The sequence below is a fragment of the Plecotus auritus genome (genome assembly GCF_963455305.1).
Source record: "Plecotus auritus genome assembly, chromosome: 6".
In the NCBI taxonomy this organism is placed as follows: domain Eukaryota; kingdom Metazoa; phylum Chordata; class Mammalia; order Chiroptera; family Vespertilionidae; genus Plecotus; species Plecotus auritus.
In genome coordinates, this window is record NC_137773.1 from 2168991 (window position 1) to 2186166 (window position 17176).

Consider the following 17176-nt stretch of genomic DNA (forward strand, 5'->3'; position numbering starts at 1 on the left):
GCTCGCCGCCTCTGAGCCCTGGGCCTGGCCTGGCCTCCCACACGCGGGTCAGGGCCTCCATATGGTTGGACAGACGACGAAGCAGGAGCTGGGAGGGTGCCAGTGAGCGGGGTCACCCGGAGCCGGAGGCTGTGCCAGCGGGGAGACGGGAGCAGAGAGGTCAGGGCGGGCGGCTGGGCGGAATGACCGTGGCCCGAGCGCAGCAGCGTAAGGACGGTCAGCTCCGCCGGCCGGTGTCCCCAGAGCTCCATTCACGTGACGGCTTGGCCATCGTTATGCTGCGGGTGCCCAGCGCCCTCCGCTCTGCTCTGGAGCAGCAGGAGCAGCAGCTGGACCGAGGGCTGGGTCTGCCAGCTGGCACGGCCTCAGATGTGGGCAGGGTCTCGGCGGGCTGGGCGAGGGCTTGATCGGGAGTGACCCCGGCCAACCCCAGGCCCCATGGCCTAGCCCCCTCGCCTGTGGGGGCTGTGGATGGCGGAGCCCGGCTCAGTGCAGGGAGGGCTTGGCAGGGGGCGAGTGGGGCCGAGGGCGGGAGTGGCGGGCAGGGAGCTGGGTCGGTGGCAGAGGAGGTGAGGGGGAGGCTGGCAGATGCCAGGGCAGCTGGTGTCGGCTGGCTGGCCGCCGCCGCAGGCCTTGCTGCAGAGAGGGCGAGGGCGCTGTTCAGAGAACGTACAGGAGGCACTGCCCTTGGCAGGGCAGGTGCAGGGGGGCTGCGGGGAGGAGGAGGCAATGAGTGCAGACCCGGCCCCATCAGAGACGCCGGCCGCTCCCAGGACCCGCTCAGCGTGCGGTGGCCACGGGGAAGGACTGTCCTCACACCTTGGCCCGTGAGGACCCACTCAGCGTGCGGTGGCCACGGGGAAGGACTGTCCTCACACCTTGGCCCGTAAGGACCCGCTCAGCGTGCGGTGACCACGGGGAGGGCCTGTCCTCACACCTTGTCCTGTGAGGACCCGCTCAGCGTGCGGGGGCCACGGGGAGGGCCTGTCCTCACACCTTGTCCCGTGAGGACCCGCTCAGCGTGCGGTGGCCACGGGGAGGGACTGTCCTCACACCTTGTCCCGTGAGGACCCACTCAGCGTGGGGTGGCCACAGGGAGGGACTGTCCTCACACCTTGTCCCGTGAGGACCTGCTCAGCGTGGGGTGGCCACAGGGAGGGACTGTCCTCACACCTTGTCCCGTGAGGACCCGCTCAGCGTGGGGTGACCACGGGGAGGGCCTGTCCTCACCTTGTCCCGTGAGGGCCCGCTCAGTGTGCAGTGGCCACAGGGAGGGCCTGTCCTCACACCTTGTCCGTGAGGACCTGCTCAGCGTGCGGGGGCCACGGGGAGGGCCTGTCCTCACACCTTGTCCCGTGAGGACCCACTCAGCGTGTGGTGGCCACGGGGAGGGCCTGTCCTCACCTTGGCCCGTGAGGACCTGCTCAGCGTGCGGGGGCCACGGGGAGGGCCTGTCCTCACACCTTGTCCGTGAGGACCTGCTCAGCGTGCGGGGGCCACGGGGAGGGCCTGTCCTCACACCTTGTCCCGTGAGGACCCACTCAGCGTGTGGTGGCCATGGGGAGGGCCTGTCCTCACCTTGGCCCGTGAGGACCCGCTCAGCGTGCAGTGGCCATGGGGAAGGACTGTCCTCTCACCTTGTCCCTTGAGGACCCGCTCAGTGTGGGGTGGCCACGGGGAGGGCCTGTCCTCACACCTTGTCCCGTGCGGACCCGCTCAGCGTGGGGCCGTCCTCCCTTCGGTGGTGGTGGGCCTGCCTGGTGCTGGCTGGGAAGGAGGGTGTCATGAGGATGTGGCTCTGGTTCCCACCACGTGGTTGTGAGGCGGGATGGGCTGCCCTGTGCTGAGCAGTGACGGACCACGCTCCGGGTCCCGCCCACAGGGTACCAGATCGCCTACCGCCTGGCCCGCAGCAGCCCCCACACCTTCACCACGGTGGAGGTCGGCGCCACGGTCCGGCAGTTCATGGCCACCGAGCTGGCCCCCGAGTCGGAGTACACCTTCCGGCTGTCGGCCAAGACCAGGCAGGGCTGGGGGGAGCCGCTGGAGGCCACCGTCATCACCACCGAGAAGAGAGGTGAGGCCTGGGGCCCAGCCCACAGTCGCGGGGGGCGGGGGGGCAGCCGCTGGAACCTTGGCGACGCGTGGCCTGTCGGTCGGGCCTGCGTGGCCGGTGCGTGGAGGGGACAGCGGGCACTGAGAGCTCATCGAGCACCCGCTGAGCGGGCCTGGACTGGGCACCTTCCCCGAGCCTGCGCACCTGCACCGCACACCGTGCCCTCGGGCAGGCTGACGGTCCAGTGTGAAGGTGGACGCAGCTCCGAGGCGGAGTGCTGGCCCAGGGATGCCGGCCTCCTGCGTGGGGGCCGCCCCGAGGCAGCGCAGGCCCCTGGGGTCAGCGCCCCTCCCAGGGGGCAGGTGTTCACACGCTCAGCAGCCGTGGAAAGACCGTCCGTGGACCCTCTGCTCCTAGCGCTGCGTGTGCTGGGGCATCACCCTGCTTTATCGTCCCCCAAGCCTGGGGGTGCGGGTGAGCCCGAGTCTTACGAGAGAGGAAGCTGAGGCTGGACGTGTCGGGAGGGAGGCGCCGGCCGCTGCCGGGAGAGGATGTGGGCGAGGTCAGACGCGAGCTCCTCGCCCTGTCCCCGCCATCATGGCGGCGCTGTCCCCACCACGTGTCCTGATGAGAATCAGCAGCCTCCACGACCAGCAGTTAGACAGGGACTCCTGCCCCGAGCGTCCCTGTGGAGCCGAGGGGTGAGGAGAAGGGCAGGCGCCCGCCTCGCCCCTGCCCAGCCCCTCCCTGCAGCAGATCCAGGGCCGACGGCGCGTCCCCAGCAGGGAGCTGAGCTGCTGTGTGAGGACCCAGCTCCCGGGACCCCCGGGCTCAGGGGACCCCCGGGCTCAGGGGACATCCAGGCTCAGGGGACCCCCGGGCTCAGGGGACGCCCGGGCTCAGGGGACACCCGGGCTCAGGGGACACCAGGGCTCAGGGGACCCCCGGGCTCAGGGGACACCAGGGCTCAGGGGACGCCCGGGCTCAGGGGACCCCCGGGCTCAGGGGACTCCCGGGCTCAGGGGACGCCCGGGCTCAGGGGACGCCCGGGCTCAGGGGACCCCCGGGCTCAGGGGACGCCCAGGCTCAGGGGACGCCCAGGATCAGGGGACACCAGGGCTCAGGGGACCCCCGGGCTCAGGGGACACCCGGGCTCACGGGACACCAGGGCTCAGGGGACACCCGGGGTGAGGGGGGGGGGACGCAGGTTGGAGTCCAGAGTCCCCTGTGGCTCGGGGAGCCCAGGTGTCACTCCGAGACGTGCTCCCGGGTGGCAGGGAGTCGGGGAGCGCGTGTGGTGGGCTCACACAGCCTGTGGTCCGTCCTGCGCTGAGGGTGGAGCAGGCCCGCACTGGGCCCGTCGCGCTGCGGGGCGGTAAGAGGAGGTCACTCCCTGGCACAGGAGCGCCTGCAGACGGTCCGCTCCAGGCGGCACTGAGGGCGTCCGCGGTGCCCACGGCGGTGGGGGCCCTCTCACTCCCTGGTCTGCCCTCATTTGCTTGCAGAGCGGCCGGCGCCCCCGAGGCAGCTGCTGGTGCCCCAGGCCGAGGTGACCGCCCGCAGCCTCCAGCTCCAGTGGGTCCCGGGCAGCGACGGGGCCTCCCCCATCCGCTACTTCACGGCGCAGGTGCGCGAGCTCCCCGGGGGCCACTGGCAGACCTACTCCTCGTCCATCAGCCACGAGGCCACAGCCTGCGCGGTGGAAAGGTACGAGGGCCCCGCGGCCCCTCCCCGGACCTGCAGCCCTGCCCTGTCCCCCCGCAGCCAGCTCCCCACAGGCGAGGGGTCTGGAGGGCCCAGGAGGCGCCGCACTGAGGGCGTGTCTCTCCTCGTCCACCCCTGGTACCGGGGTTTCTGTGTCCCAGGCCCCCGGCCTCTCCCACCCCCCGCAGGCTGTCCCTCCTAGAGGCCCGGGACAGGCCAGGCCAGTAACAGGGACAGTGAGCCCGAAGTGTGGGCTCCTAAGAGAGGAGGGGAGTGGTGGTCGGAGCAGGGGGCCCGCGGCAGATGTCCCCCAGAGAGACGCCCCCTCCTGCTCCCCCAGATCAGCAGGCACACAGGTCTCCCTCAGGGCCGTCGCTGGCCAGTGACGCTGGGCGGAAACCGGCGGGCGTCCCCCTGAGCAAGACGACCCACCACCACTCATTCCCCAGAGACCGGGCGGGTGGGGCAGGGCCGGCCCCACAGTGGCACTCGGCCTGCAGGGCCCCGCCCGTCCCGAGACCATGGCTGAGAGCAGGGAGGAGAGGGCCGGACTCACAGGGATCGCAGACTCACACGCAGCCCCTGGGGTGACACCACGCAGCCCCTGGGCGACTTCCGGCCGCCTCATGAACTCCTCCTCTGGCCCCGATTGCAACCCCTTTCCGGCTCGGCTCAGGCTCGGGCTGTGGCAGGACTGCTGAGCCGTGGCTCCCGCCGTGGGTTCCAGGACCTGCCCCCCCCTCCCTGGGTTGGGCTGGAGAAGGCTCCTTCTGCTCCCAGACTCCGCTGTGTCCTGCAGCCCCGCTGAGCTGGGAAGTGTCACGCCCCGTGCAGCGTCAGTCCCCGTGAGGGAGGGCCTGTGGCGGGGGGAGGTCGCCGTCCTTGTTGTGCAGACGAGGAACCAGGGGCCGGTCGGTCAGAGGCCGGGACCTGGTCTGTGGCCCCAGCGCGGCCAGCAAGGTGTGAGAGCGGGGCCTGCGTGGTGTCCCCACACGCCCCTTGGCACGGCTGCCCGGCACCCCCGCTCTGTTGGCGGGTGGGGGTGAGGGGGGGAGGTCAGAGGGTCTCCAGGCAGCTCCATCCTGGGGCCCAGCGCACAGCAGGCTGCGGGCTCCGTTGGTGGGTGGGGGGGATGGAGGGGCAGGTCAGAGGGTCTCCAGGGCAGCTCCATCCTGGGCCCCAGCGCACAGCAGGCTGCGGGGCTCCGTCGGTGTGTGGGGGGGATGGGGGGGCAGGTCAGAGGGTCTCCAGGGCAGCTCCATCCTGGGCCTCAGCACACAGCAGGCTGTGGGGCTCCGTCGGCGTGTGGGGGGGTCGGGGGAAGCAGGTCAGAGGGTCTCCAGGCAGCTCCATCCTGGGCCCCAGTGCACAGCAGGCTGTGGGGCTCCGTCGGCGGGTGGGGGGGTGGGGGAGCAGGTCAGAGGGTCTCCAGGCAGCTCCATCCTGGGCCCCAGCACACAGCAGGCTGTGGGGCTCCGTCGGTGGGTGGGGGGGTGGGGGAGCAGGTTAGAGGGTCTCCAGGCAGCTCCATCCTGGGCCCCAGCGCACAGCAGGCTGCGGGCTCCGTCGGCGGGTGGGGGGGTGGGGGGGGGCAGGTCAGAGGGTCTCCAGGCAGCTCCATCCTGGGCCCCAGTGCACAGCAGGCTGTGGGGCTCCGTCGGCGGGTGGGGGGGTGGGGGAGCAGGTTAGAGGGTCTCCAGGCAGCTCCATCCTGGGCCCCAGCGCACAGCAGGCTGTGGGGCTCCGTCGGCGGGTGGGGGGGTGGGGGGGGCAGGTCAGAGGGTCTCCAGGCAGCTCCATCCTGGGCCCCAGCGCACAGCAGGCTGTGGGCTTGCAGGCCAGATGCAGCTCTGTCGCTGTCCTGGACCCACACCTGGGGCTTTAGAGAGAAGGGCGCCCCCTCCCTGCCTGAGGCGGAAGCGCAGTGCACGCAACTGAGCAGGGGGCAGGGGCACGGGCACAGGGAGGGGGGGTCTGAGGCAGACGCCCAGGCTCAGGTGCCTCCTGCCCCGCCCGCCCTGGGAGTCTGGGCTGCGAGGCTGGGAGGCAACAGGAGGGCGTCCGGGCGGGTGGCGCGAGCGTCGTGGTGGGGGATGCAGTCATGGGCTCTGCCCTTCCTCCGAACGCCCACTGTGGCCGGGGCATGGCCCACCGGACCCGGGAGACAGCTCCATCAGCTCCTTCGTGCGGCTTTAGAAGTCCCGCCGCAGGAAAACCAGGTGGACAAGTAACAGGTGAAGGGCCAGCTCGTGTTCTCTCACAACAACCAAGACGCACAGCGTGTGCAGCTGCCTCTGCTCCGAGACTCGGGTCAGCTCCACGCGGAGCGTCGGCCTGTGGGGTCCCCGCACCAGCCCGGGCTGAGGTGTGGCTCTCCGCGGTTCTCTTCCTACCTGACGCCCAGCTCCACGCCCAGACGCCTTGGCGAGCCCGCGGCTCCCAGAGGCTCATCGGCCCCGTGAACGAGCCAGCCCGGCAGACCCAGGCCAGCTCCGCCTCGGCTCTCAGTTCTGCTGCACCCCGCCCATCCCTCCCAGCCCCCTGCAGCCCCTCCGGCACCCCACCCATCCCTCCCAGCCCCCTGCAGCCCCTCCTGCACCCCACCCCTCCCTCCCAGCCCCCTGCAGCCCCTCCTGCACCCCGCCCGTCCCTCCCAGCCCCCTGCAGCCCCTCCTGCACCCCACCCCTCCCTCCCAGCCCCCTGCAACCCCTCCTGCACCCCGCCCATCCCTCCCAGCCCCCTGCAGCCCCTCCTGCACCTCGCCCGTCCCTCCCAGCCCCCGGCAGCCCCTCCTGCACCCCGCCCATCCCTCCCAGCCCCCGGCAGCCCCGGCACCTGCTGTGGACGGACAGAAAGAGCTCAGCGTTGGGCCGTGAGTCCTTGGAGAGCAGAAGTCCTAAGTGCCGCTGACGAATCCGTGTCCTGAGTGATAACGTAAATACAGGTGCTAACAGTAAGGACAGGTCATTTCGGGGGCACCTGCCACGTGCCACACTGTGCTGATGCCCACGTGACTTCTCGTCCACCCTCCCAAGGAACCTCGGGGACCGCGGGCCCCCCACCCCCCGCCGTCAGCCCTCAGGTCCTCCCCGCTCCAGGTGCGGGCCCGTCCCCCGAACTGGGGCACAGCAGCTGCTGAGGCCTGTGTGCGTGGAGCCCTGAGTCTTGTAAGGAAGACAGTCGTCAAGGAAACAGACAGTGACAAACTGCGGCAGGCGTGAGGGCATGAGCGTGTGCACAGGACCGCGGCCGGCCACGCATCCGTCCGTCCAAGCTGGTCCTCACGGGAGAGGGACACCAGCAGCAAGACCTAGCGAGCCTCCCCCCCCCCCCCCGCGCCAGGCCCTCCCCGCGCGCTTCTCCGAACCGCATCCGGACGGGGACCTGGGACACGGTGCTCCCGTCAGCGCCCGGGAAGCCGCGCGCGCCCTGCCCGAGGTCAGCAGGGAGTGAGACTGCGAGGCGTGTCCCCCACTCGCTGCGTGCCTTCCAGCCCGGATGTGGGGCCGGCGGGGGAGGCAGGGCCACGGGAAGGACACGTGGCTAGCGCCAGGATTGGCAGAGTGACGGGGAAGCTCGGACAGATGGAGCTGATTGTTTTAATAAAGGATTTCTCCCGCGCTGCCCCGACGCCGCGGAGGTGGAACTCAGAAGCACGTGCGCTCAGGCCAGGCCAGGCCAGCTGGGGGCCGGCAGGTGCCTGGGCCGGCGGGTGCCCGGCCAGCGGGTTCTGGGGGCTTTGGAGGGAGCGCGACCCAGGTGTCAGCTGCTGGAGAACCGGTGCGAGCCGGTCGTGAGCGAGGCAGAATGAAATCAGGAGCTTCTCCCGACCGTGGCGTCCGAAGGTGGCGATCAGCTCTGGAAAGCAGAGCTCTCTCAGCAACGCGGTGCCCAGAGCCGCGCCCGCGCCGGGTGGACGAGGAGCTGCTGGTTGGGGTGGGGGGCCTGCACCCCAGAGGGTTCCTCAGCCTCGGGGTTCCACCGGCTGGGTTTGAAAACCACGAGTTTACGGGGGGTTGGGAGAGAGGAGAGGACAGGTCTGAGCCACGTGGTGAGGACACGGAGAGACTGTGGGCGTGCGGGAGCGAGGGAGGCTCTGGAATCGGGAATCACTCCAGTTCTTCTGGTCTGGGAGCCAGCGCAGAGGATGAGACCGTGCTGCTGCTGCTGCTGCTGCTGGGGGGGGGGGGGTGCCCTTCTCAGCTCTTGTGGGGAAAGTGGGGGGCGGCCAGGAGAGCTGGCAGCCAGGCCTGAGCGGGCGCGTCTGGGGGCGCAGTGCAGGCGCTGGATGAGTGAACATTGTCTGCTCAGAGGAGCTTGTCCGCGGTCTCGGTCTCGGGGAGGGAGGGAGGGAGGGAGGGAGGACTGGAGGACAGAGGGCGGCCTGAGGTGACGGCCGTGCCGCACGCAGGGCCTCGGGAAAGTGCTGTCCTGCGGTCCCCGTCAGTGGGGGCAGCGTCACATGGGCAGCTGGCGTTGTCCGGTCTCACACCAAGTGGCAGACAAACGGGCCTTCAAGACGAACCCCATCCCAGTCCCGGCCGAGCCACGCCCCGTCCTGCAGCGGGGGGGAGTGTGGGGGCGCGGGTCTGGCGGCCTCCGGGCCTCGTCCATGAAACGGCAGGAGGAGCTGCCGGGCCACACGGGACAGGCTTGCCAGGCTTGGTGCCACGTGGGCGCTGCCGGTGCTGGGGGGCCGCAGAGCCCTGGGTGGGAGGGAGGGAGGCCGGCGCTGGCCTGCACTCTGGACCAGGCGCGGGCTGGGAGGAGCTCGGAGAAGCCCTGGGTCCGGAGCAGAGTGGCCGCACAGTCCCTGGTGATGGGCTGGCTCCTCCCATGAGCCCTAAGCCGAGCCCCGTCCCTGGCCAGGAGGGTCCGCATCCCCTCCCCTGGCAAGTCCCTCCGCAGGCCAGTGAGTGGGCGATGGGCTGAGCTCCTCCCAGAGCCACCCCGACCCCAGAGCACCCCCTCCTAAGGCAGGGGCAGGGCCCTCGGGCGGGAGGACACCCCCAGGAGCTCCGGGCCGCTGGGTGGCACGGTCACGGGGTCACGGGTCAGAGCTCCGGGCTGCTGGGTGGGATGGTCACGGGGTCACGGGTCAGAGCTCTGGGCTGCTGGGTGGGATGGTCACGGGGTCACGGGTCAGAGCTCCAGGCCCCTGGGTGGGAAGGTCACAGGGGTCACAGGTCAGAGCTCCAGGCCCCTGGGTGGGAAGGTCACTGGGGTCATGGGTCAGAGCTCCAGGCCTCTGGGTGGGAAGGTCACTGGGGTAATGGGTCAGAGCTCCAGGCCGCTGGGTGGGAAGGTCACAGGGGTCACAGGTCAGAGCTCCAGGCCGCTGAGTGGGAAGGTCACGGGTCACAGGTCAGAGCTCCAGGCCGCTGGGTGGGAAGGTCACGGGTCACAGGTCAGAGCTCCAGGCCGCTGGGTGGGAAGGTCACGGGTCACAGGTCAGAGCTCCAGGCCGCTGGGTGGGAAGGTCACGGGGTCACGGGTCAGAGCTCCAGGCCGCTGGGTGGGAAGGTCACGGGGTCATGGGTCAGAGCTCCAGGCCTCTGGGTGGGAAGGTCACCGGGTCATGGGTCAGAGCTCCAGGCCTCTGGGTGAGAAGGTCACTGGGTCACGGGTCAGAGCTCCAGGCCTCTGGGTGGGAAGGTCACCGGGTCACGGGTCAGACCTCCAGGCCTCTGGGTGGGAAGGTCACCGGGTCACGGGTCAGAGCTCCAGGCCGCTGGGTGGGAAGGTCACCGGGTCACGGGTCAGACCTCCAGGCCTCTGGGTGGGAAGGTCACCGGGTCACGGGTCAGAGCTCCAGGCCGCTGGGTGGGAAGGTCACCGGGTCACAGGTCTCTCGGTTCTGTTCAGGCTGAGGCCCTTCACCTCCTATAAGCTGCGCCTGAAGGCCACCAATGACATCGGGGACAGTGACTTCAGCGCCGAGACGGAGGCGGTGACCACACTGCAGGACGGTGAGTGAGTGGGCGGCGGACAGACAGGGCCACCCCGGCTGCTGGCTGCTGGAGAGAGCCCCCACTTTCGTCCTGAGCCGGGGGGGCACTCGAGGGACGAGGGAGCCCGGGAGTCACTGAGCTGTGACAGCGCAGAGGCTCCTGGGCCGCACTGGCAGGACCTGCAGGGCTTCTGCACGGAAGGAAGTCTCTCTGATTCGGACGGATGCCTCTGATTCGCTTCCAAACCCTCCGCCCTTTAGCACCCCAGCAACTGAATAATTGACAGGCTCGTTAAAGATAAATGTCGCCGGCCTGGCAGCTGCGTTTGAGAGGTTGCCCACTTTCTCAGTCAGCGGCCTTCCCAGCGTGGCCACCTGCTGGAAGCACAGCCTCGTGGGGGCACTGAGACCCTAAGAGCCCCAGGTGGCGTTCACCCGCTCCTCCCCCAGGGGCAGGGCCTGCGTCCCCGTGCGGGGGGGAGAGGACGCTGCCTGGCCTAGCGCGGGGAGCCACGTCACCCCGCGGTCCTGGCCACCTGCCCACCTGCAGACCCAACACTGCGCTCTGTGCTAGTCCCCCAGCCTCCCAGCGCCCTCCTCCGAGGCCACCAGGGAGCCGCTGGCCAACAGCCACTGGCCGCCGACCTCACCTCTTCGTTCGGCTCTTTTCGTAACCTGGGAGCCGAGCTTCCCGGGCCTCGGGCCTTACGGGCCAGCCGGGAGGGGCGGGAAGGGGGGCTGCTGGCTTCGGGGCTGCGTGCAGACAGTGTGCAGAGCAGACCTCCAGCGTGTTCCTGTCCCACACGGTGCCCTGGCACTGCCCTCGGGAGCTGCAGGCGGACGGGCCGGGGAGGGCAGGGGCACTGACCCCTGGAGACACCCCGGTTGTCTTTCGTGGCTCCCATTTTTACGTTGCCTCTCACACAACGGCGGCGGCGATGTGTGCGATGTTTGCGGGAGGCGCTGACCCTCGGGAGGAAGCGGCAGATCCGCCAGCGCCTATGCAGACAGCCAGCCCCTGGCCTTGCAGCTCAGTCCGAAAGGCCTCTCCGAACCCCGAACCCCGAACCCCGGGGCCTCCTCAGGCCCAGAGGACTGCTCCTGGCAGGCAGTGGGCAGTGATGGAGCTGCACTGTCCCCAGCCCGCTCTGCTGAGATGGACAGGCAGCAGGCCGACTCCAGGCCCTGGGGAGCCGGGTGCTGGGGGCGGGCAGGAAGCAGCCCTGGAGTGTGCGGATGGTTGTGGGGGGAGGAGAAGAGATGTTCCCTCTCCCTCCTGAGTTCGTCTGGTCCAAAAAGCAAACTGACAGGAGAAAAGGTCCAAGTGTATTGTTCACACGTAGGGGCCCCGGACATGGGCCTGCGGACAGGCCGGCAGGGAGGGCGCCGAGGAGAAGGGGGGGCTCTGGGACCTCAGCGGGGAGCCGTGGGAGGTGAATCCTGGGACGTGAGTGCGTGGGGACCCGACAGACACCGGGGGGCGGGGGGGGGGGGGCATTAGTTCCAGGTGCAGGGCACGGCCAGGGCAGAGGTCAGACCAGCCTGTCCCCGCGGCTGGCGAGCAGAGCACACCGAGGCGGACCGGGCCCCTTCCAGCGGCCGGAGGTCACCTCCTTCGTGACAGTCACTCCGTGGCCAGGACCAGGGGCACAGTGCCCCGGCTTGGTCATCTGTCCGGTCAGAAGTCGCTCTGGCAGCGAAAAGAATATGCTGCCCTCCTCAGCGCGGGGCGGGGCGTGGGACCCTGAGCGGGCTCTCGGGTGGGGCGCCTGGCACCCCGCTGGCGTGAGTGGCCCCATGGAGAGGTGGGAAATCCCTCGGTGTGTCAGTGCCGTCTGTCTTGGGGAGGGGGTCATACGAGGGCTGGCTCCCTCCTCTCCTGGCACAGGCTGTGAGGTGGTGCAGGGCACCCACAGGGGAGAGGGGGCAGGAGCTCGGGTGGGGGCGCCACGGACCAGCACAGCCCTCTAATCCTGTCTCCTTGATCTTGGGTTTCAGTTCCGGGGGAGCCTCCAAGTTCCGTCTCAGTGACGCCCCACACCACCTCCTCCGTCCTGGTCCAGTGGCAGGTAAGCACCGGGTCTCACGGGACCTCGTAAAACATGGCGCTCACCCTGCACACGCTCACCCTGCACACGCTCACCCTCCACACACTCACCCTCCACACTCTCACCCTCCACACGCTCACCCAGCACACTCTCACCCTCCACACGCTCACCCTCCACACGCTCACCCTGCACACGCTCACCCTGCACACGCTCACCCTGCACTCACACTCACCCTCCACACACTCACCCTGCACACTCTCACCCTCCACACGCTCACCCAGCACACTCTCACCCTCCACACGCTCACCCAGCACACTCTCACCCAGCACACACTCACCCTGCACACACTCACCCTGCACACACTCACCCTCCACACGCTCACCCTGCACACGCTCACCCTGCACACGCTCACCCTGCACACGCTCACCCTCCACACGCTCACCCTGCACACGCTCACCCTGCACACGCTCACCCTGCACACGCTCACCCAGCACACGCTCACCCTGCACACGCTCACCCTGCACACGCTCACCCTGCACACGCTCACCCTGCACACGCTCACCCTGCACACGCTCACCCTCCACACGCTCACCCAGCACACTCTCACCCAGCACACGCTCACCCTGCACACGCTCACCCTGCACACGCTCACCCTGCACACGCTCACCCAGCACACTCTCACCCAGCACACACTCACCCTGCACACGCTCACCCTCCACACGCTCACCCTGCACACGCTCACCCTGCACACGCTCACCCTGCACACGCTCACCCTCCACACGCTCACCCTGCACACGCTCACCCTGCACACGCTCACCCTGCACACGCTCACCCTCCACACGCTCACCCTGCACACGCTCACCCTGCACACGCTCACCCTGCACACGCTCACCCTGCACACGCTCACCCAGCACACGCTCACCCTGCACACGCTCACCCTGCACACGCTCACCCTGCACACGCTCACCCTCCACACGCTCACCCTGCACACGCTCACCCTCCACACTCTCACCCTCCACACGCTCACCCAGCACACTCTCACCCAGCACACACTCACCCTGCACACGCTCACCCTGCACACGCTCACCCTGCACACGCTCACCCTGCACACGCTCACCCTGCACACGCTCACCCAGCACACTCTCACCCAGCACACACTCACCCTGCACACGCTCACCCTGCACACGCTCACCCTGCACACGCTCACCCTGCACACGCTCACCCAGCACACGCTCACCCAGCACACGCTCACCCTGCACACGCTCACCCTGCACACGCTCACCCTGCACACGCTCACCCAGCACACTCTCACCCAGCACACACTCACCCTGCACACACTCACCCTGCACACGCTCACCCTGCACACGCTCACCCTCCACACGCTCACCCTGCACACGCTCACCCTGCACACGCTCACCCTGCACACGCTCACCCTGCACACGCTCACCCAGCACACTCTCACCCAGCACACACTCACCCTGCACACACTCACCCTCCACACGCTCACCCAGCACACTCTCACCCAGCACACTCTCACCCTCCACACGCTCACCCTGCACACGCTCACCCAGCACACGCTCACCCAGCACACGCTCACCCTGCACACGCTCACCCAGCACACGCTCACCCTGCACACGCTCACCCAGCACACGCTCACCCAGCACACGCTCACCCAGCACACGCTCACCCTGCACACACTCACCCAGCACACACTCACCCTGCACACGCTCACCCTCCACACGCTCACCCAGCACACGCTCACCCAGCACACGCTCACCCTGCACACGCTCACCCAGCACACGCTCACCCTGCACACGCTCACCCTGCACACGCTCACCCTGCACACGCTCACCCAGCACACTCTCACCCAGCACACTCTCACCCTCCACACGCTCACCCTGCACACGCTCACCCTGCACACGCTCACCCTGCACACGCTCACCCTGCACACGCTCACCCTGCACACGCTCACCCTCCACACGCTCACCCTGCACACGCTCACCCTCCACACGCTCACCCTGCACACTCTCACCCTCCACACACTCACCCAGCACACACTCACCCTCCACACACTCACCCTCCACACGCTCACCCTGCACACGCTCACCCTCCACACGCTCACCTGCACTCACACTCACCCTGCACACGCTCACCCTGCACACGCTCACCCTGCACACGCTCACCCTGCACTCGCTCACCCTGCACTCGCTCACCCTCCACACGCTCACCCTCCACACGCTCACCTGCACTCACTCACCCTCCACACACTCACCCTCCACACACTCACCCTCCACACGCTCACCCTCCACACGCTCACCCTCCACACGCTCACCTGCACTCGCTCACCCTCCACACACTCACCCTCCACACACTCACCCTCCACACACTCACCCTCCACACGCTCACCCTGCACACACTCACCCTCCACACGCTCACCTGCACTCACACTCACCCTGCACACGCTCACCCTGCACACACTCACCCTCCACACGCTCACCTGCACTCACTCACCCTCCACACACTCACCCTCCACACGCTCACCCTGCACTCACACTCACCCTGCACACTCTCACCCTGCACACGCTCACCCTCCACGCACTCACCCTCCACGTGCTCACCCTCCATGCACCCAGCGTCGTGGCTGAGGGTTGGAGCAGGACGGGCCGGCTGCTGGGAGGGAGCGCCGGGCGTGGTCCGCACAGAGAGCCTGGCTGTCAGCCCCGGCCGTGGACGTGCACCCACTCACAAGGGCTCCAGGCACCAGAGCATCGGGGCTCCGTGTCCCCGGCCACGTGACGGCGGTAGGCTGGTCTGCGTGGACGTGCCCGCCTGGCCCGTGTCCTGCGGGGAGTGGACCATGACCCCTTTACCCCTCCGGAAGTCACGTCTATCGGGGTCTCTGCGGGGTCCCACGACTCCCTCGGGTCTTCCGTCCTAGGATCGGACAGGTCCTGTGGTCGGGGCCTCGCTCTCCGGTGGCCCTGAGAAGCCCCGCTGCCCCCCCTTGCCCCCTCCCCAGTGGGGTCTCTTTGCTAGCGACGCGGTGCATGAGGACAGGGTAACAGAGGACAGATCTTCCGGGCAAGGCTACCAGCCCTGGGGCCAGCCCAGCACAGGCGCCGTGGGTGTCTGTCGGAGCTGCGGCTGGTCCGGCCAGGCCGGTGGTGCTCACAGCAAGGCCTCGGCAGGCAGGGCGCTCCCGCGGCCAGGAGGGGGCTGCAGGCCTGAGGGGCGAGGTGCGCTCCTTCCGGAACAGCCCGCGCTCAGGGCCGTGCGGGCATCGCCTCCGCACCGAGGGGGGCGGGGGGGCCTCAGCGTGCTGCTCCCCACACTGGGGCTCCGCCCGCCCGTTGAGCTTAGACAGCTCTGTGAAGCGCGGCGGCTGCACCGGCGGCGGAACTTAGCGACCGTGCCCAGCAGCTGTCCCCTCCGAGCCCAGCGGGACAGACGCATCACAGGACGGTCCCGCAGGAGGCGGCCGCGCGACGGGAAATGCTGCCTGTCAACTGCCAGGCAGCTGGCACCACGGGAACTAGGAGCATTTACAGAGCCCGGCGAGCAGGACAGAGCGCGTCTGACTGTAGCTCCGCGTGCCGTGAAATGTCACCTGCAGACCTGTCGCTGACAGTCATTGCTTTAAAGACGCAGCCACCGCCTATGGCTTCCAGGCATCCCGCCATCTAAGCGGCGGCTCCGTGGCGCCGTCAGGTTGGGGTCTTGCAGGGGGACAGGCGAGCCCGCCTTCCTGGGGTCCCGCGGGGCCTGAAATCTGGGACCTGCGCAAGTCCCCCCAGAGGAGGCGTGTGCGCACTGGATGCCTAGCACAGTGCCCCGGCCGGCTGTCCCGACACTCCCAGTGGGCGGGCAGCCTGTCACTCAAATGTAGGCCCTCCCCTCCCGGCGCGTGGACTTGGAGGCTTTCTAGCAAGAAGGCACCTTGAGCAGAGACCGCCTCATGCAGGATGGCGCCTCTGAGCGGGCGGCTGCCCACGGGGACGGGGCAGCGGGAGGACGTGCCTCCTGGTCGTCCCCTTTCTCGCCACTTGCTCCGCCATGGCGGAGACCAGCTGGGTACAGGCGCTGAGCAGCCGGATGGAGGAAGGCGGAGGCCTGGCGTTGAGCTCTGCCGGGCGTGGCGTGCGTGGGAGGGTTGACAGCGGAAGGGGCGGTGACCCTGGGCCGGGGGCTGGGGGTGTCCACTGCCCTGTCTGCTGGATGAAGGGACCGCCCCCAGGTGAGAGGCAGGGCGGGGCCAGCAGGTCGGGGCGTGGCAGCCCTGTGTCCCCTGAACCAGCAGGACTCGATGGCATGGGCATCAAGGGGTCGCTGCTCTGTGCTCCGGGAGCACAGCCGTGGGAAGATGTGGCCGAGTCCCACTCTGCCTCGACTGCCCAGGAGGCCCAGGCGTGGGGCCCACCTCCCTAGCCAGGCCCCAGGCCCGGCCCTGCACCCAGCCTGCTGCCTCCAGACGCACCTGGCCTCCTGGGCCCCCGCTCCAGCTCCCGCCTCCCTGCTGCTGTGCTGAGTGGTGAGCCGGGCACACTGCACCCGGGCCTCTGCCTTCTCACAGGCCTGGAAAATGGGCAAAGCCCTCCGGCACCGGAGGGCCGCCCGCGGAATTTCCAGCGCGCCGCAGGCCGACGCTCGGGAAGGCCTCCCGGTTCCCACTGAGCAGCTGCCCGTCCAGGTGGCCAGGCCAGGCGGAGTTCACCGAGGGTCAGGGCGGAGTTCACCGAGGGTCAGGGCGGAGTTCACCGAGGGTCAGGGCGGAGTTCACCGAGGGCCAGGGCGGAGTTCACCGAGGGTCAGGGCGGAGTTCACCGAGGCTGGTCAGCTCGGACTTGGCCGGCCGGCTCACTCCCACCCACCGGGGGCACCGCCGTCCTGCCGGCCTCAGAGCGGAGCAGAGCGCCAGGCGTGGCCGGGTCAGGGCTGGAGGTCCGGTCTGCTCCTGCGGAAGGAACCTTCTGTTCAGGGTCCTGGACAGTCTGTTGCGGGTGCGAGTCGGGCAGGGAGGGCAAGCAGCCAGCCGGCGCCCACAGCGCACAGCCAGCACCTCGTCCAGAGCCTGAGCTCAGCCCATCCCTTCTGGAACTCTCCGTGTGCGCCATGGAGCCGCCGGGTGACACCCCCCAGGACGCCCAGGTCTGGCAGCTCTTTCACGAATGGCAGGCAGGTTATTCCAAACTCCGGAGCAGACAGGGCGGTTACAGGCAGGTCCGAGTCCGCGCAGGTGCAGGCCCAGGATCTCCGCGGGGTGAGGCGGGGTGAGGCGGGGTGAGGCGGGTTGAGGAGGGCCTGCGCGTCTCCCCCTGGACCAGGCCCTCTGGGCTGCGCCACCCGCCCCTGCTCCAGGCCTGGGTGTGCTGCTGGGGGAGCGGGGTCCCCAGTTTAGTCCACAGTGAGCTTGTTGCCAG

General features: G+C 69.2%; 1 protein-coding gene across 1 annotated transcript in view; it reads left to right on the forward strand.

Moving 5' to 3' along the window:
• The window catches only part of SDK1 (sidekick cell adhesion molecule 1), a gene marked incomplete at its 5' end in the record, with an annotated part of 646035 nt that overhangs the window by 598570 nt on the left and 30289 nt on the right, over positions 1 to 17176 (forward strand). Inside the window, 4 exons of the mRNA XM_080672625.1 lie at positions 1883 to 2077; positions 3562 to 3763; positions 9627 to 9730; positions 11710 to 11780. Coding sequence (XP_080528751.1) covers positions 1883 to 2077; positions 3562 to 3763; positions 9627 to 9730; positions 11710 to 11780 — 572 coding nt within the window. The remainder of the gene's footprint in view (positions 1 to 1882; positions 2078 to 3561; positions 3764 to 9626; positions 9731 to 11709; positions 11781 to 17176) is intronic.